Below are 25,646 nucleotides of genomic sequence, written 5' to 3'. Positions count from 1 at the left end.
TCTCAGCAACAATGTAATGCAGTAAATCCTACATTTTCTAATTAGTATATTAAAAAATCATTAAGCCTAAATATAAACCTTAAATATTTTTGAAAACTTCACTTTAGTCACTGATTTCAATCTCCTCTCTATCAAATCTCTTACTAAATTCAGCAAATAGAAAATATGAATGATTTTAATTTTACTACTGTTAACCCTGCAAGAACATCAAAATGGCAAGAAGATATACACTGAGATAGCAAGGAATTTTCTCCTTCTTTGGGTTGTAATCTTCTTTTTAAATAAAATATGCTCAAAGAATGGCTATTTAATGCAGTAATCCAGTAGTAGGTAGATAAACTTAACTAGGCATACTTTAATCATATTATTGTGTTTTTACTAAGATGGTTTAGTAACCATGTCATGATATTTATAGAATTAGTTTTCTTAGTCTGAATTTTCAGATTGAAACTGAACCACACTATATACCAAATAACTATCTTTTAAAATTGTATAGAAATGGATCAAAGTAAAAGGAAATAAAATTAAACCTTAATAGTTTTCAATATGTATTTCTGTACTAGATTGGGTACTGAAGAATAAAGATGTGATAAGGACAATTGGCAAAATTGACATATAAATAGTGCAGAGAAAAGTTTTATAACTTGTAAATTTTGAGTTAGATAACTAGACTGCACTCTACGAAAGAGAAGTTCCATATCATTCAGTAAACACATGCTAAATGGCATAATATTTGCAATCTACTCTCATAATGAAAAAGAAAAATAATACATGTGCATATGTATATATGTATATATATGAAAGTGTGAATAATAAAAACAAATGATACAGAAGTTTTTAAGAACTGGTGAATCTGGATAAAAGATATTCAGAAGTTAACTATTATTTTTGTAATTTTTCAGTTTGAAATTATTTTTAAATGATTTTTAAGCAGTATTTCTAAGTCCATTTTCTTAGAATACATATTCAAATTCATTTTTATATATCAATCTTGAAATATCAGAATCATATTACTATATATGATATATCACCAAATTTCCATTTCTTAAAAGAATCACTTTGGAACTTCAGATTCTAATCAAAATAAAATCTTCATGTTTGACTTTTTAAAAATCAGACAACTCATATGATGACCTTAGGTATGAAGAAATATGGGAGAAATATTGAATAAACAGCAATTTTATTAAGAATGAAATATTTACAAATGAATTTTTATTCCAAAGTTGTTTTAAATAAAAATTACTTGTAAAAATATCCATTTAAATTGTGTGTATTTGCCACCATATGTGGCACTCTAATTGAGCATCTGTCAATATTTCTACAGACTTTAAATTTATAGAATCTTCTTCTGGTCCTAAAATTTCAACACTTAAAAGGTTTTATCAGAGACCTAATAAAGAAATAGTTTTTTTTCTTTTTTCCGTGAGAGATGATTAAATAATACAAGAACAACTATGGAAAAACAGATTAAGAGATATGAAATATGAAATTCTTATTTTTTCCCTTGTGAGAATACTTTTAGTTTGAACTTTTCAATTTGCCTTGTGTGATTATTCTAGTTACTTTCAGAGATGTTTTTAAAAATGAAGAACTACTAATACTACACAATGATTCACCTTACTTGTCTTACTATGTAATTTGATAGATTAATGTAAATAATATTCTTCTGAATATGCAGTTAAGCATTATTATGATAGTTCATCATGAGTCCGACCAGAACCATGTGGTACATACAGGAGAAAACCTCTTAATTCCATAGTTATGAATACTAAAACTGAATTTCAATGAAGTTCTTATTTCTAGAACTACTTTTTTATAATTTGAATTTGCAAGAGCTTCACTTATATTTTATGTTTGATGCATGGTCATAAAACGTGAACTGTTATGTTTGAGCCAGATACTTTTCTGAAATAAAATATGAATATTCTTGATTATAGACTAAACAGTGTTTTGTCTTACATGTATAAAATACAGGTTTAAGATTCAAGTGAAAATTGTTCCAAAAATTCAAAAAACATTCTCTAAAGTTTATTTTAGATACATTTCAGTGTCTTGAGGTTGTATCATCTTAGATTTTTAACATTTTTTTTCTATTTCACCTTTAAAAATAAGAAACTAGAGTTTTATAGTTTAGCATATTTCACTGAGACCCATGTGCTGCCCTTCATCCTTTTGGTTGTTCCTTCATGTCAGGAAGAGATATGTGTTGTATAAAAGTAAAAATTCCACCTTCTGTGTTAGTGTACAACAAGCTTATTGTGCTATGTTCAAGAAAATTACTCTTTTAAAAAATACTGAGCTGGAATGGTTACACAGAAATCTCATGTTTAGGAAATGACCTATTGATTGCCTGTCTGAAGTTAGAAACATTGACCTTGAGGCCCCTTTCTACAATAGGTTTGCTTTTCACAGCTTATCAAAGATTTCTATCTAGTCAGCAGAGAGCAAATGCTCATCTTCTCACACCCAAGACTTATTTAAGATGCTTTAGCAAAATTAATTAATTAATTAATTAATTGAAGATAATTGAAGGAAGTACATATACACATTTCTTATATCATGCTAACCCATGACATTCATAGTCACTTTCTCTATTGCAGTAACTACTTTCCTAACCTATCATTGTGGCATGTATCATCATTTTATTTGGTGACATGGCTGCTGTGCTAACTTCTTTATTTGATGCTCATCATTAAAAACACATAACCAGGAAAGCTGGATCTAATAACAGGCTTTTATCTGTTAAAAGATAAAGTTAGAGAATGAAGGGAAGAAAGGAAAACCAATAGAAATTAAATAGGAAGACACATTAAATATTTGTATATGGTATACTATTTACTTTCCAGTAAGAAAAATGCTGTCCACTTGGGACTGTTCTATTTCTGGGCCATCCATGTGATCATATCTTATTCTCCTTTGAGCAACAGGGAATAATCAGTTATTTTTGTTAACTTTTAAAGTAATTTAATAAAAATTTGTTACTTTTTTTCTTTTTGGTGGTGATGCTAAGGATCAAACCCAGGGTCTTATGCATGTACTACTGCCGAGCCACATCCCCAGCCTAACTTTCCTGGACTTTCTAAAACAATCTACAATTGAGTATGTGTGGGAAGGAGATAATATATGATATATAAATATATTATGTAAAGAGGATATTTAACTTTATTTTTTAATTTATATTATATCAAAAGGCTTCTGAAAAATTCACATTGGTATCCCAAACCATAGCTATAATTTTCTCATTTTCTATTTTAATGCAAGACATAGATGCAATAGGTCTTGTTACTTTAAGAAAAAAAATAATATGCTAAGCAATCAAACTGTCTTTAACTGACACCACCAATTGGCTTATATTCTAGCAGTTCTCTGTTGTGAAATTTAAGCACCTGGGATTTGGCCTTGGCTAGTGCAACAAATATTTATTGAGTGTCAGGCACTGTTCTAGGATATAGGAAAGGGGTCAACAAAGCAAAAACCCTTCCTTTATGGAACTTATGTTATTATTTACTAAGTACTGTGATGTTTAGAAAGTTCTGTAACCTCTCCAGACCTAGGTTTCACCATCAGCAAAATGAGGATAATACCACATACTTTGTACATAATTTGTATGTGAAAATGATTAGTGTCATATCAGGAACATAGTAAATAATTTTAACTTTCATTTTCATTTCTTAAAGATGATAATAATTACTATAAGAACATATTACAACTCTAGTACTACTTAAAAATCTATCTGCTTAAAATTGAATTTTTTAAATTCTCCATATTTTGTGAGCTACTTATTGATAATGTTTTCTTGTGCAAGTAATACCTAAGCTGAAAATTTTAGAAACCTGTTGTCAGATTTGGGACTTCTGTGATCTATTTGTTTACATACAGGAGTGAACCCAGAACTATTTTTTGAAAAAAGTCTTGACCTTTCTCCCTGAGGAACTCCTTAACCACCACCTGCTTTGATGGGTATCTGGGCACATATCCCAGTGAGTCTTCATAATTTCTGGATACTAAAGCATATTGATGTACCCAAAAATAGCAAAAATAATCTGTCATCCTTGCCCAAGTATGTAATCTCAAACTTTCTGGTATACAGTTCTTGTTGGAAATAAATTAAAATAATAATTATATATGACTACCTAAATTATGTATAATCCATCCATCCCTTTAGATATGCATAATTTCATCCCTTGAACAAGCCAAACTAGCCCAGACTATCAATACATCATCTTAAAGCTCCTCTGCATTTCTTCCCCTGAGTTTTTCTTTAGTGTTGTGTCAAGTCTTCATTGATGATTCAACAACTTAAAGCCACTATTGTGCACAGTGGTTTGCTTTTATCACCTAGGTGCAGAGAATCATAATCAGTTATGTTACCCTCTCTGTATTTGTGAATAAAAACAGAGTCAAATTATTGGCCGTCTAGCAACTGTGAAATTGCATACCTTATCCCTACTTTATCTCATTTCACTACTAGCTCTTTACTCATCATCCCTTTTTTAAAAAATTGAGCTAGTATAGTGTTTCTATAAATCTCAAGTGCTATTTTCAATAAAAGATATGAATAAATAACTATTAAGCAAAGCAAAGGTAACTTTATTGCTCTGTTCTGTCATAACATGATACATAATATGATGTTATAAATTTTTTACTATTAAATCATTGTAAAGGTTTATCATTTCTTAACACCCTTTGTAACAGTTTTTAAATAAATAAATAATATTTTTCTAGCAAACAGGTTATAACATTCTTTATTATTCTGATTCTTAAAGTACCTTTGTCTTGATGCTATAGATTTTTCTTCATATACTACTTATTTTAGCAAAATTTTCCACACCCCTGTGTTCCTACTGATGGATATAAATTTTGACCCCAAAGCATTGATATCTGACCAACTCAAGATATGTTATTTTTAGAAACCAACATCTTCCTTTTTTCATGTGCAGATTAATCCTCTACTTTAACCTAACAAGTGGCTTCAAAGGTGTTTCCCATCAGTATGAATTTCAAAATTTTTTCTGTGGGATAGAAATAAAATAATAGGTACCATCTGCCTACAGCAATGCATGAAAGATATATTTGAAATTCTTTGGGAACAATTCCCATCCTTTGCTACTTTAGCAATATCCAAGTAAGAAATTCTCACTCTGGCTTTAAAGGAATTGGAAGGGAAAGACCTTCATAGCCTTGTAATGAAATTTAAAATGTTGCTACAGCCAGTATACAAAGCAACAAAGTGGAAGCAATATTTTCTTGCCAAATTCTCTAACTCATATAAGTACATTTATTCTCCACTACAATATCTCAAATCCCAAGATTATAAACATTTTTAAACTCAGAGGTAAATTTCATTACAGAGGAAGAAAATTTAATTTCTTAGGCAACATTGAAAAATTTCAGCCTATTAATCATCTGGAAGTATGGGGGGGCATATGAAAAGCCCAATTAAAGTTTTGAAATGTCTTATTAGGATGAAATTCAGTATAGATGTAGTAAGGATTATGATTATAAACAGTGTTTCATAATTCTTCTTAGTAATTGTTTAGGTATATTCCGTTGTGTTCAGTTTTTATTGTAAATCAGTTGTTAGTGGAATTTCATATTTAGTTTAATTATTCATGAATTCTCTCTATCCTAATACTTTATAATACTATCTGATGTTGAGTACTCAGTCCTATTTAAAATGTTCTCATGCTATATTCTAAACTAATCAAAAGTAGTGGTTTACTATTTTTACATACTGCATTTGTGAGTATATTATTTAATTTAAAATTAATTCATTTTTATCTTAAGGGAAGATGTTGTTCTATATGTATCAGTAATGTTATGTAAATAAGTTTAGGATCTTTTAAGAATTCTTGGCATGTAGAAGATAGTTACATTGTGGGATTTGAATAGGGGAGGGAAAAAATATTAATAAACGACATGATTTGGGAGGAAGAAATTGGAAATAAAATTAAAGTAGTATCAGACACTGTGAGGACAACTCTAGACTTGGAGACTGAATGTATCAAAAATAGCCTTATTTCCACATTACCTTAATTAGCATGAAAAGTGTTAGAAGTATAACTGACACTTTGAGACACTGTCAGAGTCTGTCATAAGGCCTGAAGTCAGCAACTGGATAATATTAACTGTTCTTTCTAATGTGTATCATTTAAAAAGTCAATCAGAAGAGAAAAATATAGTAACTTGGGCCAGTTTTATATTGTTTTTAATAATTCACATGATTTTATTTATCTTATTAGTTAATGGTATAAAACAGCCTCAAATATATTTATACCATTAAATATATTTGAGGCTATTTTGTTCATAGTTTAAAGTTTTCTTAAATTTATAACTGGAAGAAAGAAAACATCTAAGAATTAGGATAAAGCAAAACTTAAATCATTCACATATGCTATGATTGTTTTTATAGAAAATTGAAAATCTACAGATGAATTTTTAGGATAAAAAAGATAATTCAGCAAAAGTTTCTAGATACAAAATCAATATACAAAAATCAAATTCATCCTTATATTTCAACATGCAGTTAAAATAAAATGTTTTAAAATCCACTTACTGCAGCATCAACAAATATGAGGTAGTAAAATTTTAAAAGATATATATTTGTGGATTCATTCACTCAATGTATGAAAGATGACTGTTCTTCCCAAATTGATACATAAATACCAGCAAGATTTTTTTAAGAGATAATGGTCTTGCTATGTTCCCCAGGCTGGCCTCAAATACTAGGCCTCAAGCAATCCTCCTCCTTTGTCCTTTATAGTAGCTGAGACTATAGGCCTCTGCCACCAAGCCCAGCTTACCAAAGTTCTTTTTGTAGGTGTAAAGTACTAAAATCTCAAGATCACTCTAACTTCTGACACCAACTACAAATTTAGATATCCCTAAAACTACCATTGGGGTTTGATGATTTATCAGAAGTACTCACAGAACTCACTGATAGCTATTATAGTCACGCTACAGCTTAGTACAGCAAAAGGATACTGAAACGTAAAGAAAGAAAAGTAGTTGATGCGGGATCAGGTTAATCAAGGAATTAGAGTAAGTGACTATGAAACTGGATCTTCAAGCTACTAGACATACATCTTCTGAAATTTTTTACTATGTCAGTTTACAAATATTGACTACATTAATACAAAATGTCTTTGTAGCCAAGTGCAGTGGCACACACCTACAATCCCAGTGACTCTGGAGGCTGTGAGGATCACAAGTTCTAGGCCAGCTTTGGCAATTTAGCAAGACTCTGTCTAAAAAAGAAAAAAGTAACGTGTTGGTCTATCATAACCTCTGGTCTTTAGATTTCTCAAGTGTGATATGAAATTTCATTATTATTTAATTATCTTTATCATTTTTATTATTAAAATGAAATTCCATCTGGGGTCCTCCCACATCTTTACTGTTTTATATTTAATATATTGCTATCTGTATCTCAACTTGGGTCAAGCCAAGTACATCTTGAGAATATGAGCTATTGAACAGTTGAAATTTGACTCTCTGAGAGTTCTCAGTTCTGACCATTCCCTAACCTTCTTCTGATGCTAGAAACTAATCTCTTTAGTTTAGCTAAAGAGATCTGAAAGATATTTTGAGTGTCAATGCTTATCAACTGGTTTCTAATGAACTCTGAACCACCTGAATCTACCTCATCAGTTTGTTGGTACAGGCTAGAAAAACACTCAACTTCCTTCAGCTTTATTAGAGTATCCAACCATCATTATATTTCAATTTTAAAGGAATTTATTTCTTAACTCTAAATGCTAGCACACACTTCAGTATATGATAGCTTTATCAATCTGTGTTGAAGGTGAATAAAGTCTGACCTCAACCTTCAAAAGCTTTACAGTAGTAACATCTCTGGCTGAACTTCAGAGTCACCAGAGTCACAGATGTTCATTCCCTGAGATATGACTTTAGAAGATGGGGACCTAGGCTTCACTTTCTAATTTTGAAGACAAAGGAGATAATACTGAAACACAAGATAATATGTTGAGTAACTAAAGATATTTTTAAAGGGAGAGGTCTTACAAATTTGAAAAGATTTAAGAAATGTCAATTGAGCTGGGCCTAGGAAGACAGGAAATACTTACAGAAGAGTTGAGGTCATTATAACCCTGAAAAGGCTGGGACCACAGAATGGAGGACTTTAAACCAAATTAAAGAATTTCAACCTATTTGATAGATTAAGGGGAGCCACTGGATATTTTTGAGCAGAGGAAGAAGTAGAGGACACAAATGATATTTTAGAATTTTTCAGCCATTAACAAGGGTACAAAATAGAAGCAAAGAGATTAAAGGCAATAAAGACTGTTAAGTGGCAGTGTCTCAATTCTAAATGATAGGTCATTAAATCTAGATTACTCTAGCTAGCAGGGGGAATGGCAAGGAAAAAAGATTAGAAAAGCTGTGCTTAAGTGTACTCATCGAGATTTGTTAATTCATTGAATCACAAAGCAGCAAAGTAGGGAAAGAGAAAAATCAGAGGTGACTCAGGCTTTGAGGTAGAGTGCTAAGAGAATGTTGTGCCCTTCCATAGAAATGAAGAACTAAGTGGAAAAGTCTAAAAAGCAAGCCCAGTTATATCTAAACTCCTTGCAAAAATGGAATGCTGTGATATTGTATTCCCCATCCCAATATCTTCCCACCTCACAAAACAGTCCTTATTCTAAGGGCTGAGAAATCAGAGGTATCACAACATATGTAACAGAAACAGAATTGTTAGAAAAAAATGTTTGTAGTTCAACTACATTTTATATTCATTACTTTTAAAAACTGTTTTACTAGGCTCTATTTCAAGTCTTACTGCATCTTACTATTACTGTTTCATTGATTTTATTTATTATAAGTGAACTATCAGTAAATGAATTTTTGTACTCTGAAGTATATAGAAGACTGAGGTCCAGAGAATACTCTAGAGACCAAAGGAATTAGGGAATGCAATCAGGAAGACTTAAATCCATCTTTCTAACTCCCCATAATCCATTTTCCACATATCATACCAGCCAGTGTACTCTAAAAATGCAAATTAGATTATATTTTTCCCCAGTTTTAAACCCTGCAAACAGCCCTCCCTGTGCACTTGGAATAAAACTCAAAACACTTCACCATGGCCTACAAAACCTTACATGGCCTGGAGACTGCCCGCCTCTCTGAGTCATCTTCTACCACTTTCCCTGACCCATTATGCAGTTCTGTCACTCCAGCCTTTCAGTTCCTCACCTGTGAGAATCTCTTTCCTTCTTAAAACCCCTGCTCTTTAGGAGTTTTGTTGAGGAAGTCAGTTTCTAAGTTGAGATGATGGAGTGTTGGACCTACATTTTCTTCTAGTTAATGCACAAACCAAGGTACCCTTCAACAGATCAGTGGGTAAAGAAAATGTGATATATGTATAAATTTTATATATATATAAATTATATATACGTACATATATACACATATATAATATATGTTTATATATTATATAATATATATCAGAATGTTACTCAGTCATAAAAAATAATGACTTTTGACATTTGCCAGTAAATGGATGGATCTGGAGACTATCATGCTTAGTTAAATAAGCCAATCCCCAAACACCATATGTCAGATGTTCTCTCTGATATGCAGATGCTAACACGAAACAAGAATGGAGGGAAAAATAGAAGTTCAGCAGATTAGACAAAGGAGAATGAAGGTTAGGGATGGGGGACAAAATTAGGAAAACAGTAGAATGAATTTGACATAACTTTCCTATGTACGTATGTGATACACCACAGTGGATCTCCATATCTTGTACAACCACAAGACTGGGATCCTAATTAGAATAAAATATAGCTCATGATTGTATAAATATATCAAAATATACTAATGTATAACTTAAAAGGACAATTTTTTTAAAAAAACTGCAGTTATTCTTTCAGAACTCTTCCTGCAGCACTCTGCCGACAGTCATCTGCCATCCAGGTCTCAGGTCAAAAGTTTTTTCCACTCACTTAAAATTGAAGACCACCTCCACCTCCCCTTCATGCTCTTCACATTCTTTGTTATGCTTTTTTCATAGTACTCCATCTCTCTTAAATCATGTTCATTGGTTTCCTTTTCTCTCTGATATATTGATGCTAATACACCAATCTACTACTAGCAAGTATGCTTCAAAAACAGAGTCTTGCAGGTGCAGTGGCATGCATCTATAGTCCCAGCAGCTTGGGAGGCTGAGGCAGGAAGGTCAAAAGTTCAAACCAGCCCCAGCAATTTAGGCCCTAAGCAACTTAGCAAGACCCTATCTCAAAATAAAATATAAAAAGGACTGGGGATGTGGCTCAGTGGTTGAGTGCCCCTGGGTTCAATTCCTGGTACCAAAAAACAAAACAAAACAGTCTTTATATATCTTGCTCACCACTGCATCCCCAGCACCAAGAAACAGTACCTGGCATACAATAAACACATGTATGACTGTATGAATTAATCAGTCACAGGAACTCTGGGAAAACTGCATGCTCAAAAAATACATCCATTTTAGAGTAGAATCCACACTTAAGGAAGGAGGACCACAAAGATTCAGATATTTTTTGTTTGTTTGTTTGTTTGTTGTGAGACAGGAACTCACTGTGTTACCCAAAATGGGCTCTAACTCATGATCCTCCCACCTTCCCCTCCCTAGTAGCTGAGATGACAAGCATGCACCACCATACTCATCTTGTTGTTTTTCTGAGTAAGAAAATCATTTTGCAGTTCAGTCAGTCAAGCTTACTTTCCCTCTGTGTTCTTTTCTAAGAATTTTATGGTTTCAGGTCTTACATTGAGATCCATTTTGATTTTTGTGCATGGTACAGGATAAGGATACAATTTCATTCTTTTTTTTTAAACCAGGGATTGAACCCAGGGTGCTTGACCACCAAGCCACAACCCCAACCCTTTTTATTTTTTATATTGAGACAGGGTCTCACTAAGCTGCTTCTGGCCTCACTGTATCGCTAAGGCAGATCTTGAACTAGCAATCCTCCTGCCTCAGCCTCTCAAGCCACTGGGATTACAGGTGTGTGCCACCATGCCCTGCTATTTCATTATTTTCTGTTTGTTTATGGTGCTAGAGCAGTTTTGTTATTTTGCATGTGGAAATTAAGTCTTCTCAGTGCCATTTATTGAAATACCTATCCTTTGTGCATCATGTCCTCATGGTGCCCTTGTCAAAAATGAGTTGACAGTATATATTTGAATTTATATCTGGGATCTCTCTTCTGTTCTATAATTGTTTTATGTTTCTGTTTTATGACAATATCATACTGTTTTGATTACTATAGCTTCCTAATACAGTACTATTTAAAATCAGGAAGTATGATGCTTCTAATGTTTTTCTCAGTATTGCTTCAGCTAGTCTTGGGTTTTGTGGTTCCATATAAATTTTAGGATTTTTTTTCTATTTCTGTGAAAAATGGCATTGGAATTTTGATAGGGATTTGCTTAGATAGACCTGGAAGATATTATGCTAAGTTAAATAAAATAGACACAAAGAAAAATATTGTATGATCTCACTTCTGTGTGAATTTTTTTTTAAGTCAAGTCTACATGAGATAAAGAATAAGAGTGGTTACTATGGGCAAGGAAGACAAGAGGAAATGGTAAGATATAGGAAAAAATATACAAAGGAGATTTGTAGGATAGAAAAAAATCTAGAGATCTAATGTACAACAGGAGAGCTATAGTTAATAAAACTTCATTAGGGATTTGTGTTAATAAATATGTTTTAGCAGGTGGTCACAGAAAAAAAGTGATTATGCAAGATAGGTATGTTAATTTGTTTCATTGTATTAAACATCTTACTACCCATATGTATCCCATGGTATTATGCTATAAGCCACAAATGAACACAAAAATGTTTATGTTTAAATAATATTAAAATAAAATAAAATGCCAGAAGAAAGTAACAAAAGGAAACTGGAAAAGAGGAGCTTTTGGAGACACTTGGATTTTAGTTTTTAAAGGACACAATGTGTCCCTGGAGTCCAGGTCTTCTGACAATTTTATTCACTGTAGTCCTCATGTTGTATTTGAGAACTATAGACTTATTCATACTATATACCTGCTACTTTGTATCCTTTGACTTAAATTTCTCCATTGCTTCCCCTCCTTCCTACTACTATAAAACCAAAGAAAGCTCTTCTATATTAGCTCTCTGAGTTCAGTAGACAATTGAAGTAATAAAAATGCATCAATTTTTTATTGTTTGGGAGCAGGCTGATTAGTAATAATATTTGCCCCAAGGCTCAACGTGAGATACCAACAGCTACTACAAGCTGTCTACTCTGCCTCAAGAATAAGTTTACTTCCTAGAGGTGTTCCTTAGGGTCTTAAGCTACCCCATGACCCTCCCTTCCCTCCTACCTCCACCAAAGATAAGAGATACTTGGTGGAAAAGTTACTAAACAAACAAAAGTACAGGCTTCCTTCCAAAACTGCAAATGATCCAAAAGCTTCTGCCACTGATTTTGTCTTTTATTTCAGCCTCTTTTCTGTTGTCAAACTTGACATCCTGTCTTTAGGGTCTCAACACAATGCCAGATAGGCTTGCAACCATGATAGAAATGGAAAGAGTCTTGCCTGTATCTTATACAGAAAACTTAACAAGGCAGTGTAACCTGTTTACTGAGCTGCACTTAGTATTTCCTTTGTACAGTCTCCATGAACTTCACACCCTGCTCTATTCACACTACCTTCCACCGTAGCAGTCTCACACTTATCCCTTCTAACTTGCAGGGTCGCTATTAAAAGCCCTTCTCTATTCTAACATTGGCATGTTTGTATTGTTTAAATTATATTCTTAGAAACTCTAGAGTTAATTTTAAATAAATTTCAGTTTTATTTTAGAAGGCACATTATTTTTTATGCTCTGATATTTCTCTGGTTCTTTATAACTTTCTAAAAATAACTGCTGGTGAGCTCATAAATTCATTAGTTAATCCCACTGGGACCCAATAATGCATATTACATATCTCCTGATTTTTATGTATTAGATTTTCTCAAGAATTCCCTTACCTGGTATTATCAACATAGCTATATTGACAGGGTCTTCATTACTTTCTAATTGCCCCTACTTCTTTTTCTTGTTAAAGATCAATTTTTAAAATACAGCTTTGTCATTTTGAAAATAGCATAGACATGTTATCCTGTTAATATTAATGTGTTTCATAGCTTTGTAGTTTCTTGCTCTTGTATCATAGTAACTTACAGTTTATTCAGTTTATTACCTTTTTCTTTAAAAATGCATTTTTAGTGGGAGGTGCACAGTGAGAAGATACGGACATGTGTTGGGTTTTTCTCCCTGAAATATAGATATAAAACCATGATCATTTGTATTCAGTGGTGATTTTTGTGAAAAGTGATAGTTCCTATTCTAAACCAGAACTTAACAAGTAAATTGTGCATAGATTATTCCATGACCTTTTGGTCTAAGGCCATGTAAAATAAAATGAGTAGCAATAATAAGAATAGTGGATGACTAACCAAGAAATCCTTCTGGATTATCTTTATGGTGTAATTATTTACTTTACCCTCAGAGTGTCCATCACTCTTTACTGTTTATTATTTGCTATTTACCAGTAAACCTCATCTCTGGAAAATCTAAATCATGTAGATATTTAATATCATTTAAAGAAAGACTTTTTGCTTTCCAACAGAATTATTCCCTCTATTCATTGACAAGGTATACAATCCACTGCCTCATTTTAAAATATTCTATTTATAAGGCTAGTGGTATACCTCAGTGGTAGATCACATGCTTAGCATACACAAGGCCCTGGATTCAATCCCTAGCACCAAAACAAACAAAAAATTCAATTTGCAAGAATCATATCTATGTTCCACTTTTTAAGGCAACTACCATACTAAACAGGATACAGCTTCAGAATAGTATACATCTATCAAAATAAACATCAGTATTTGAGCTACTAACTCAGTAACATATTTTAGCATAGTTTTTCCCCCTCCTCCACCTAAAAAAGTTCTCAGCTCTAAGATTAAGAGAAATGTAGACAAGTATGCCTTGTAAGAAACTCTTGGATTGGAGTCATCACAGGAAGAAGCAAGGAGAATACACAAGATAGAAGATATAGTAATGTTTTCATCTCTCTTATTCTGTTCTTTGAGTGCTCTTGGTGCTATTTTCAACCATCTTTATGTTTAATTTCTAAAAGCTATTACATGAATGTAACCCTCTTTGTCAGTTCTATCACAAGACACTTTTTCTTAAATAGGTAGTCTTTTGGGAAAACAAATGATACATTTTAGCAATTTGATCTTTCTCACGTGATTTATAAACTCATCCTTCATACTTAAAGTTTCTAATCCTTTTGACTATTTATGTTATCTTTGCTGCCTTGAAATTGGTGACAATTCATTTTTACAAAAGTGATATAGGCCAAGGATAAATATTCAGTGTGGTATTTTAATTAGAAGCTCTCCTGCCTTTTAGTTATTTCACAATGCATATCATCATTGACAAACAGTATTTGTGGAAGAAACATAAGGAAAATAATAGGTAAGTGTTCTCTAGTTTGCACAAAGATAAAAAAGAATAGAGTTCTGCTTGTTGGGAGAATTAGTCTATAATATAATAAAAAATAATTAACTATTTGTTTCTATTCAAGCTGGCCTTTGATTACCTAAATACTTCCTATTATAACAAATATTATTGTAGTGTTTTTACTATCCTGAAACAAATTCCAGAGTAACCATAATCTACCTACTTAGAAGATAGTTAAATCATTGTTATGCTTTTATTAATGTATAGAAGGAATGTAAAACATAGTAAAACTAATGTGTATTTCAATATTAAAAGTGGTCTGGAAAATCTGTATGAGCAGGCATAATAAAAGTAGTCAGGTACTTGGTCCTATGCATAAAATCACCATGAATTTGACAGCTACAAATGCAGGTTCATACAGGTATGCTTATTGGCAAAGCAAGTACCATGGCATGGTACCATCAGTGATGAGATTTTCTTATGGAGTTAGCCACTCTTCGTAATCTTCTGTAAAACACAAAGTAAACAGTCTCTTCAAATTACAAGGTTGTTGCACTAAGAAAATTCAGTACATATTAAAATTGAGTGAAATGTACTTTAAGTTTATTTGCAGAACAAATTCAAATTATAAGACCATATAAATATAAATAGGTTTTTCAAGTACATGAATAGCCATGGAACATTTGAAAACCATGTGGGATGCAGAACAATTCATCATGCAGTAGGGTCCTACAAATTACAGGATATCCACCCATCCCTGACCTTCTCCTGCTTAATGATAATAGCACCTTCCCGTCATCTTGACCACCAAAGATATTCCTATAAATGTCCAAAATATCTCTAGAGGACACTACCATTCCCATTAAGAGCCACTGATTGAGACTGAGCAAAGGCACTTTTTTGTAATGAAGCACTGTGACCCTTTACCTTCTACTTTTATACTGAATTGATTTTATAGATTAGGAAACTGAATTTACCCCCAAAGTGAATTATCCAGCTAGAATAAGCCTGCTGGTCAAAAAGGATATAGAAATCATTCCTGAGAACTAGAAGGCATTTAATGTGGGAAAGCCCTTTACATCCCACTTTGTGTAAGCCTCTCTAGATTAGGAAAATGGGGATTTGAAAAATGAAGAGAAGTTTACAGACCCTAAAAAGGGGAGCTTTTGATAAAGGTAATGTTGTGCTAAAGGAAAGACTGTGCTCTGAATGAAAAGCTATTGTTCTCTTTCAAAACATGACTAGGGATAAGTGGAGTGAACTAGTTTCCCTTTACTGCCACATCATTGCAATTTATTAATAAATGGATGTGTGTGTGTGTGTGTCACACTAGGGGTCAAACCCAGGACTTCACACATACTAGACAAGCACTATACCCCTAAGCTACATCTCCCGCCTTTTTTTTTTTTTTTTTTGGAGACAGGGTCTCATTATGTTGTTGGTTGCTGGCCTTGAACTTGACGTCTTCCTGAGTACTTGGGATTGCAGGCATGTGCCACTGCACCTGCCCTAGATGCTTTTTTTAATTGGCCCAGACTTAAATCTTGTATATCCTTTTGAATAGATAATTTAGTGGCCAAGTATTTCTATATTATGGAATAAAACCACCAGTCTTTACTTCCTAATGTGTGTGTGTGTGTGTTTGTGTGTGTGTATGTGTGTGTTATGTATGTGTGTGTATGTATGTGTTTTGGGGGTACCAGGACTTGAACTCAGGACACTCCACCACTAAGCCACATCCCCAACCCTATTTGTATTTTATTTAGAGAAGTCTCACTGAGTTGCTTAGTGCCTTCCCAGTGCTGAGGCTGGCTTTGAACTCACGATACTCCTACCTCAGCCTCCCCAACTGCTGGGATTACAGGTATGCACTACCACACCTGACTAAAGCAATGTAGTTTTTAAGTACTAGAAAGCTACTCTCAAAAGTTTTCATTCACTGTTATGTAGATTTTTACATTAAATTGAAAATATTTTTATTGAACATTGTCAGTGAAGTTTTGAAAATGGTCTCCCAACATGATCTTGAAATGTGTCTATGCAGCCCCCAAAATAGACATGCAGTTATCCAACTTCCAAATGCAATTATTATTAAAAATCCACTTTCAAATTTTCAGAAGTTTTATATAAAATATTAATTTCATCATACACTTGTTTAAAGAAAATCTTCCCTCCCCTGCTCCATTCTCTATAATTTTGTTGATGGCCTACCTTGCTTACTATCTTTGCTGCTATTAACTTTCCTTCCTCTTCCTTATTATTTATACTCTTAAATTACAAGAGTAAATGTTGAGAGTCAGCGCAGGTACTCAGTTATTTCAGTAACTTTTGTCTTTTCAGCCCAGGACTAAACAAGCAAGGAATCATCATAAACTAAAAATAAAAAGCTTTTGTGAGAACTTTATCAACAGGGAAATTTATTCATCCTTCAGAAAGATTGTCACCAGGAGCCTGGCATGGTGGCACATGCCTGTAATCCCACCTGAGACAGGAGTTCAAAGCCAGCCTCCACAAAAGCCAGGTGCTAAGCAACTCAGTGAGATCCTAACTCTAAATAAAATACAAAATAGTGCCGAGAGTGCTGGGGATATAGCTGAGTGGTAGAGTGCTTGCCTTGCATGCACAAGGCACTGAGTTCCATCCCTAACACCAAAAAATAAAATAAAACAAATAAATAGTGCTGGGTTGTGGCTCAGTGGTTGAGTACCCCTGAGTTCAATCCCCAGTACCAAAAAAAGAAAAGAGAAAGATTGTCACCAGGAAAGAATAAAGGTGTTAAAATTGCTTTAGACCATTGACTCCTCAGGTCTCTTTAGATTCATAAATTGAATTGGTTTTCAAGGGGTGGGAGGAATTAGGAGATGAGTTCCCTGAGAAAGCTTACAAATTGATCATATAGTTGGTAACACTAGCAGGTGTAAATGTGATCACTAAGGAGGAAATGCCAAATGTAGCAAGAAGCTTGGGAAATTAGTAGGGAAAAAGACAATTAACACCTTTTTCTTTCTGAGTGTGTGTGTGTGTGTGTGTGTGTGTGTGTGTGATGTACTATATATCTGAGAATGGCCTGTCAAAAGGAAGAAATACAACTGATTTTAAAATATTTTATAAGTGCATTTTAGTAGTTGTTTTTAAAATGAAATTGGAGTTGCAGATGCTATAGAGAAAAGATATTTCATAAACCTACTTGGAAACTGGGCCTCCTTCTAGATATATCCACAAAATTTTATTTAAAGTACACATGTCAGTAATATATGGAGAATATAAATGCCTCCAAATTTAAAAATTCCTTTAAGATTATCATTTGAATAAATCAATAATAATAATAATAATAATAATAATAATAATGTCTGGATACATTTTAAAGAACTTGAAATTTTATACACCTTTTGATGCAGGCAAGCATATATATAATTTTTTCCCAAGAATTCTATTAAGAATTGTCAGAATTCAGTTAGGCACTTTAGGATTTGCCAGGATAAAACTACACTCATCCCTCCCTTCCACTGAATAATATTGAATTGTGCCTGAAATGAGTAAGCAAATAGAGAAATGACCTCATTTTTTAGTCTGAATACAAGTAGTGTTGGGGGATGTTTCTCGAGGGTATGACTTCAGTATTGGATCTTAGTTCCAAATGCAGGTTCATAAGGCCAGTCTGCCAAGGAGAATAAGATGAGAACATCCCTGTGAGAGCAACTATGAAGAGAAGGGTTCTCTGGCAAGGCCAGTTCCCACAGCTAAGTCACATGCACAGATTGTAGCTTCCTACTCTCTGGCCGACCGACCGCAGCCATAGCATCCTTATTGTTGTAACTCCCAGATTGTGATACTGTCACAAAACTGTTGCTAAGCAACAAATGTGGTTACCAGGTCTCGGCGAATAGCTGAAGGGGAAAGCAAAGTGTTGCACCATTGTAGAGTAACCATAGCAATGACCTACTATTACAGACTAAAGAATTATCATTAACAATGTTAAAGTATCAGACAGAGGCCCTGAATTTGGAGACTTCCAAGCAATATCTCTGCATAATTGAATGATCTAAGAAGAGATTTCAACGGTTTCAAAGCTTTTCACTCATTTCTATGGTAGTCTTTGTATTTATTTTTATTTTTGAATTTTAAAAATTGTTCAGTTATGAAAATATTGTTTAAATGATATGAGCTTTCACAACTAGTCAAAACCAGATTAACTTATTGCTTCATGTATTCTCATGCCTGCATCAGTGTTATTTGCTGCCTGTGTCAAACTGAAAGTAGATTTGATTTGGAAAACAGTGTACATTAATATTAAATCAAAGCCATAGAAAGAAGCTGTAGTAAAATAAAATAACCCTGTAGAACTGACGACTAACCTATGTTTTCCGATTTCCTCCTTACAAATCAGTAGGCCTAAATGCCATTTTAGTAGTTACCGCTTTGAAACATTTTTTAAGTTATCCTAAGTCTACCCCTAAAACCGTAAAAATGTCACCCACTAAGATACTTCAAGGAATAGTCTCTTGAATCTTGTCCTTTATGAAAACAACCCTCACGATTTTGTCCCAGTGACCTCGCTAAGACAATCATGTATAACATCACAACTTCTGGGAGAGGCAAGAAAAATCCCCCCCCCTTTTTTTTTTTTTTTTTTAAATTTCCTTGGGAAGCAAAAACGCTTGGGTGCTCTGGGGCGGGTGTGGAAGCGGGATCCAGCTCACAGGGGAAACCAGTGCGCGCGGAGCCTGGGGAAGTAGGTGGCTGCCAGGCAAGAGAGGGAGTGGCCCTTCCGCCGAGCTCCTCGATTGGCCTGGAGGGGTTTAGGCCACGGGCTTCCCGGCCGCGCCTCGGGCAACCCGTGAGGCAGGTCCCGACCGCATTCCCGCGTCGGAGACGTGATGGGGACTCGGGCCGCAGTCGGCCGGAGGCCCCTGGGGCTTCGCACCCTGAGACCCCGCGGAAGTCCGCGTCCCACTGAGCCCTGGGGTGGGGCAAAGTAAGCCCTCAGGTGTAGGTACTCCCTGGAGCCGCCGCGCCGCGCGGTGCCTCGCCTCCCCCGGGTAGCCAGCTTGAGAAGCGCGCCCACGAGGGGGCGGCGCGGGGCTCCGAGGGCTGCGGGGACCCTGGCTCCGGGGGCGAACGCGTGTCAGCGCAGGGCTCGGGCTGGACGCGCGGAGGACCGCCGGGTGCCTCGGCTGCCTGGCGGTCGCCGCCCCAACCTGCGCCCGACCGCGAGCTTGACCACTTCGTAACTGAATCTGTGTTTTTCGGCAGGCACCGACCGTCACGAGCTAACTTCCTGGAAGAGCTTCCCGTCTATTTTCAAATTCTTTACCGAAGCCTCTGAGGCAAAGACCAGTTCCCTCAAGCCGACTCTGACGCGACGCTCCCACCGAATAAAGCACGAAGAGCTGTAAGAGGAGAGCGAGCGAGACGGGGGAGGGGAAGCCAAGGAACCACTCTGGAGCATGCATCCACACGTCGCCTAACTGCTTGCTGTCGGGGAGCAGACTCCCAGCCCCTCATTAGATTGTTTTCTTCCTAGAGCACAGGGTCGTGATATATACATCTAAATAGCGTTTTGCATTATTTCTAGATGAGTGCAACTGTCAAAGCAATATGGGTTCACTGGTCGTGCTTCCTGCGGGCTGAGCTCGGGCTTCGCGCTGCCCGTCAGCGCGCAGATTAAGGCTGACAGCGCCCTGCCTGGCGCGGCCGGCGCTGCTCTAATTGCCCTGACGGAGCCCGCGCGGGCGCTGCGGGGCGAGCGGCGTCTGCGCGGTCCTACCGCCCGCTGCAGCGCAGCCGCTGCTTTCTTCACCCGCCCACCCCCTAATCATGTCCGTTTTTCCCGCTCTGAGAGGAGCAAGCTTTTATTCTAGACTTCAAACTTTTCATTTTAACTAAGTTTTTCCTCAAGGGCATATTATGCCCCCCCCCTTAGAAAGTGCCGCCCATTGCCAAATTTAAATTCAGAACATGAATGCCATGATGTACCATGTAGTTTTGGGAGTGCAAATTGTTCTCTTCCTAACGATCTATTTTCATTTCGAGAAGAAAATCTTTGCATAAAAAATCTATTAAAGTACCGAATCTGCTTTACTGCTGAAAATCCTTACAAGTTGAATGTGAGACTTTTACAGTCTCTAATTTCAGAAGAGACCACTTAAACCAAAACATAATGAGCAGATCTTTTAAGTATAGGTGGGAAAGGTCTAATTTTCAATGGAATTTCCAGCTTTCTGATTAGGATTGACTTTACTTTTATATATGTAATGTGTATTGAGTGGTATTGTGATTTAGATAACACACTTAAGTTCTGCTTCTTAAGTCAGCTGTGGAGAAAGGTGGTGGTGGTGGTTGTCTTTGTTGTTGTTAATCCTTACTAGAGTGATCTACTTAGAGTTTTCCTGAGCTAGGTCCTTTTACAGATAGAATTTTTTATTATCATCAGGAAAATAAAACTCTACTCTGGAGCCTTTTCCTTCTGAAAGGCTAAGAAGGGCTAAAATGATTCTTTCTGTTTTCTTCTCCAATGGGGAAAGAGAGATTTATTGTGAAAGATTTTCTCCTCTTGGCCCAGTGGCATAATTTTTAGTACTCCACTTCCTCTGTAGGGGTTTACCCTACAGTTCCAACAATTAAGTATTTTAATAAAGTTAAGATTGGCCAACTCTGAAATATAAGGAATAAAATAAGTTAAGATTTTTCTGACTTTCAATTTAAAATATTAAAAATTAACATTAATTTTTTAATTACTTGACTTTAATTATCTAGTGAAGATTGTAATAGATGAGGTTCTGAAATTAATATTTTCCATCCTTTTTAAAAGCATATGCAACAACTAATATGCCTGCCTTATTTGAGGACATGATAAAATGTACCCAAAATGACTTAGCACTCTTTAATGCCTCAGAAAAAAAATAACCTGAAATCAGTCACCTCATGGATAAATTTTTTATATTATGTATCAATTGCAGCAAATTTTAAAACCTGAATAATATTTCATGCTGTGTTTGGAATACAAGCACATTCATTAGTTCTATAGTTTCAATGATGGCAAACTAAAGTGATCTTTTTTCAGTGGTTGTGTCTGTATCTTTTGATGTTATTTAAGCAGAAACAACATAAGAGGAAAAATCAAAATGGCATTTTATACAGCTTCTGGGTGGTTTAAAATGTAATCTCAACAATGTCAAGCACATTGGTCTGTGGTACTGACCCTTTTTTATCTGATCTTTCCGATTTTAGAAGTAATGGTGGACTGTAAAATAATGGTATCTTCCAGTGAGAGGATTTGAGAATTGATGTGAATTGAATATATTTTTCCAAGTGTTACAAATTGTGTGGTGTTTTCAGTATATGAAAATGTTCACAAGAAACTAATTTTGTAGCATTTTAAAAAAACCAACACTTGTGCAATGCTAAATTTGCGAAGCTTCTGCAGCTGAATTAAAGCAAAGTAAATATGCTCAATTTATAAACCAAAAGACTCCTATTCCTTCTCTCCAATTTTCTCACCTCTTTTTTAAAAAATCTTTACTTGTAACTAGAGAAAAATCACTGTTTAATTGCCTTTAATACTTTAAAACTACTGGATTGTAAAGCTTTGTTTAACTATCTATAGAGAGATATTTGCAAACTTAAGTTGTGTAAATGTAATTTCTACTTGTGGATCTGAGCTGTAGCAACCCAGAGAGAGCTAGGCAAACCATTCCAGACCACCTACTGATTACTGATCAGATTCCTTGTTTATAATGTAGGATTCTTTAACCTGTTGATTATGGCTCTGTTGGTATAAAGTGTAGTAATATTGTCAATTCAATTTTCCTGCAGTAACAATAGCAGTTGGTAGTAGCCGCCTGCTTACGGGTGGCCAGTGTTAACAGTGTTTCTGCTCTGATCTTCTCCCCATTTTGGTGCCCTTGGGTATTTTAGGTGAACAGAGATTTAAAGTAAAGATATAGAGTCTTTATTTTAATTACATACTTAGTATGTAGAGCAAGTGGATGGAAAAGGAGTTGTTGATAATGTAAGATTCAAAATAGTCCTGTCAAAACTTAAAAGCCACCTAAGCTTTGCAACTTTCTAAAGGTACCTAACCATACAGTCATTAAAAATCTTCATGGATATTTGAAAGGGAGACCATCAACTTGTCATAATTATTCTTTTCTCATATTTCTGCCTTGTGCTTCAGTCGGGTTGCATTCTTGTTGATATGTCAAAAAAAAGGTAAGGCACAGGCATTTCCTATATATTATATATTTCTGTTCACCATTTTTAAATAAAAAGTTTTTCTCAACAAGCAGCAGTGTATTATTCTTGCTCAGAGTTCCTTTATTCACCAGCTGTGTAGAGGTTTTTAAACTGAAACATAAAAGGAATGATGGAACAGAATTCATCAATATTTTAAACCTTATAGGTACTTGTTTTTACTATGATTGTTGCTGTAAGGTAATATCCTAACTTTAGTAGAGTCACAATTTGGTTAGCACTATTCACAAAAGTAACATTTTTTAAGTCATTAGTTCTTACTATCTAAAATATAACTTTAGTAATAAAATTTGAATAATGCATCATCAAACTGTTGTTTTATAAAGTAAAATTTAATATACTGCAAATAAATGTGTTTTCCAAAGGGAGTCTGGGGAGATTAAATTGCTTCTAAACTCCTATATGTGAGTCCTTGATATACTATGTCCAGTTTGAAACTGACTTGTTTACATTTGTTTCATAGCTATTCCTTCCCTAAAACCTGTAACTCGTTTAAGAGAGTGTGGGTGAAAAGATATGTTAACTATGTTATCACTGCTAATAAGTTAGAATTTATTTTATGTTTCTCTGGATTATGTGGACACATGTATGTGTGTGTCTTGTTATAATTGTAGTTTTTACTGTAAACTGATAGGTTCCTGTTGGTAGCTGCACTCCTAATTCATTTAAGAAAGATTACTATTACAGTAAGTGTAAAATTTTCTCAAAAACTTTCCCCCTGACACTGTGGGGGAAAATGTCTTTAAATAAATGTGAGAGAGTCTCATCTTTGAAATATGGGTGGCAGGGGTGGGGGGTGGGGGGGTAATGTGATTTTATGATTACTTATTAGGGGCTGTAATAATATAAAATAAAAGACTCCAGGAGGTACTCCCTTTCAAAAATTGAATACTTTCCTTCCTTCCTTCCTTGTATAGAATGACTGAGTGGGAGTCTCTTGAATTGTTCGTCTTCCTTTTATCTAATATTCTATTAATCTCCAAAAAGATCAGTTTGAGTCTGGGAAAGGGTTTTTAATCAACACTTCACAAAGCTGAAAGCTACCCTACCTAAAGTATCAGCTTTGTTAGGCGGTTTTAGATTTAAAACTGTCATGCACTGTACTAAAGTAAAGAATGTACACCAAGTGGAAGATGTTGAAAAGAGGGAAATAGCACAAAGTCGATTAGTGGAGATTCAAGAACAGAAGTAGTCATCAAAGCATTCCAGCATTTATCTCAAAATCTATGTACGGTTAAAAAAAAGCAACAATGATAGTTTTAAACCTCACACTTAGGAAGGATGAATGTTGATTTAATTGATTCATTTGGATCGATGTTTTTAAAGTTTCACACCACTGATCTTTCATGTAGTGATGTCTTTAGCAGTCAGTGGTCTGACATGAGCCTTCTCAGATTTCATCAGTGGAACTCTCCATGACATCTAAAATTATGCAACAGCCTGTTCAATGTTAACTTTGGAATTGAGAGACCTCAGACCTCAATGCCAAAGTGCATATTACATTGAAGAACTCTAATTCTTAGAACAAAGGTTTTATAGGAGTAATAACTGTAAATGAGCCACAGAGGTTAAAGAATTGCTAGATAGAAGAAAGCTGTCCTAAAAGTTTGACCATTAAGTGGACATCACAGTGTGACCAATATTTTCCCCTTGAATGTAAAAAGGTTCAAAATGGAAATTTGGCTTAATCCATGAGACCTTCCAGGCAACTTTTCCCAATCATTTGCTTTGAGATTTGTGGAAAACCTTTCACTATATTCTCTGTATTGTTGGGATTGGGTTCTGTTTAAAACACATGAAATATGTTTTAGAAAGAAATATAAAGAAGTCCTGCATTTTTCCCCCAGATGATTCAGCTTTTTCTTTGGCAATTACATTGGGTGATATGGAAAACTATCATAGGTAAAATAATGTTGAACTGTACTTTGTGACCAGCCTGCAGTACCAATACAAAGAATCTGAAATGAAAAGACAACCAACACCCCAAGAATGATATGTCTCTTTTTAAAGTTTACAATTTGAATAATGAACTTGGATAGAAACTTGGCAGGAAAACAAACCATGGCACCATCACATCACCAACCATTTTCACTTTTCTGTCCAATTTCAGAGTGCATGTGTTTGTGAGTATTTCACTAGATCAGTGACAGCTCTTTATTTGCATAATTATATGCTCTGGTCTGAAGAGAAAACTAACCCCCAAATTTCATGGGTCACCAAACTGCAACAATCAATGTTTTATCACGTATGCTAAGCAAAATCTAAGAAGCTATATGAAGTTTCTTGGGGAGTTTTTACTCCTCAGAAAATTAAAGAGTTTTCCTCTCCTGAATAGATTCAAAATCTTTCCAAGTTCTTTGTAACTGAATTCTGTTTGAAGGCAAAACTAGAGATTAACATGTAGATCTGGACCGTAGACTCACTAGCATTACTTCAAAAGTGGCTTAAGAGGAACATTTTTTGGTGCACTTTTAAATTCTTAATATTGCCCTTCATGCTTTTAGGAAAAGTTATTGGTCAAATTATGATTAGCCAAAATGGAAGTCCAAGCAACTATCATTGACTATAAAGTTCACTTTATAAAACAACTCAGGTTTTTTAAAAAACACATAATAAAAAATGTCTATAGGTACATATATGTATATGTCTCACATACATAGATATCCATCCATGGGATACAGACATCCATTCCTACACTCCACCTGAAATATACAGACAGCATAAACTGTATGTGTATGGTATGTCTATTCGGTGCCTGTAACACAGTATGTGTTGGTCACCATGAATGTTTGTAAACATATTTTCCGTTAAATAAGTCTTTCATGTTCAAAATCTGCAAGGCATTGTATTCAATATTTTTTAAATATCTCAAGTTCATTTGCATCTATAAATACTCTTT

General features: G+C 34.8%; 1 protein-coding gene across 16 annotated transcripts in view; it reads left to right on the top strand.

The window, feature by feature from the left end:
* The window catches only part of Arb2a (ARB2 cotranscriptional regulator A), a 446,980-nt gene extending 424,202 nt beyond the window's left edge, over positions 1-22,778 (top strand). For all 16 annotated transcript variants that reach the window (XM_078044944.1, XM_040273170.2, XM_040273175.2 and 13 more), the window contains one exon: positions 19,748-22,778. In XM_078044944.1, coding sequence (XP_077901070.1) covers positions 19,748-19,890 — 143 coding nt within the window. In that variant the 3' untranslated portion in view covers positions 19,891-22,778. The remainder of the gene's footprint in view (positions 1-19,747) is intronic.
* Positions 22,779-25,646: the final 2,868 nt, after the last annotated feature.

This window comes from Ictidomys tridecemlineatus, chromosome 1 (assembly GCF_052094955.1).
Source record: "Ictidomys tridecemlineatus isolate mIctTri1 chromosome 1, mIctTri1.hap1, whole genome shotgun sequence".
NCBI lineage: Eukaryota > Metazoa > Chordata > Mammalia > Rodentia > Sciuridae > Ictidomys > Ictidomys tridecemlineatus.
The sequence above is the reverse complement of the archived record's forward strand: the minus strand, read 5'-3'. Positions and strand labels throughout refer to the sequence as shown.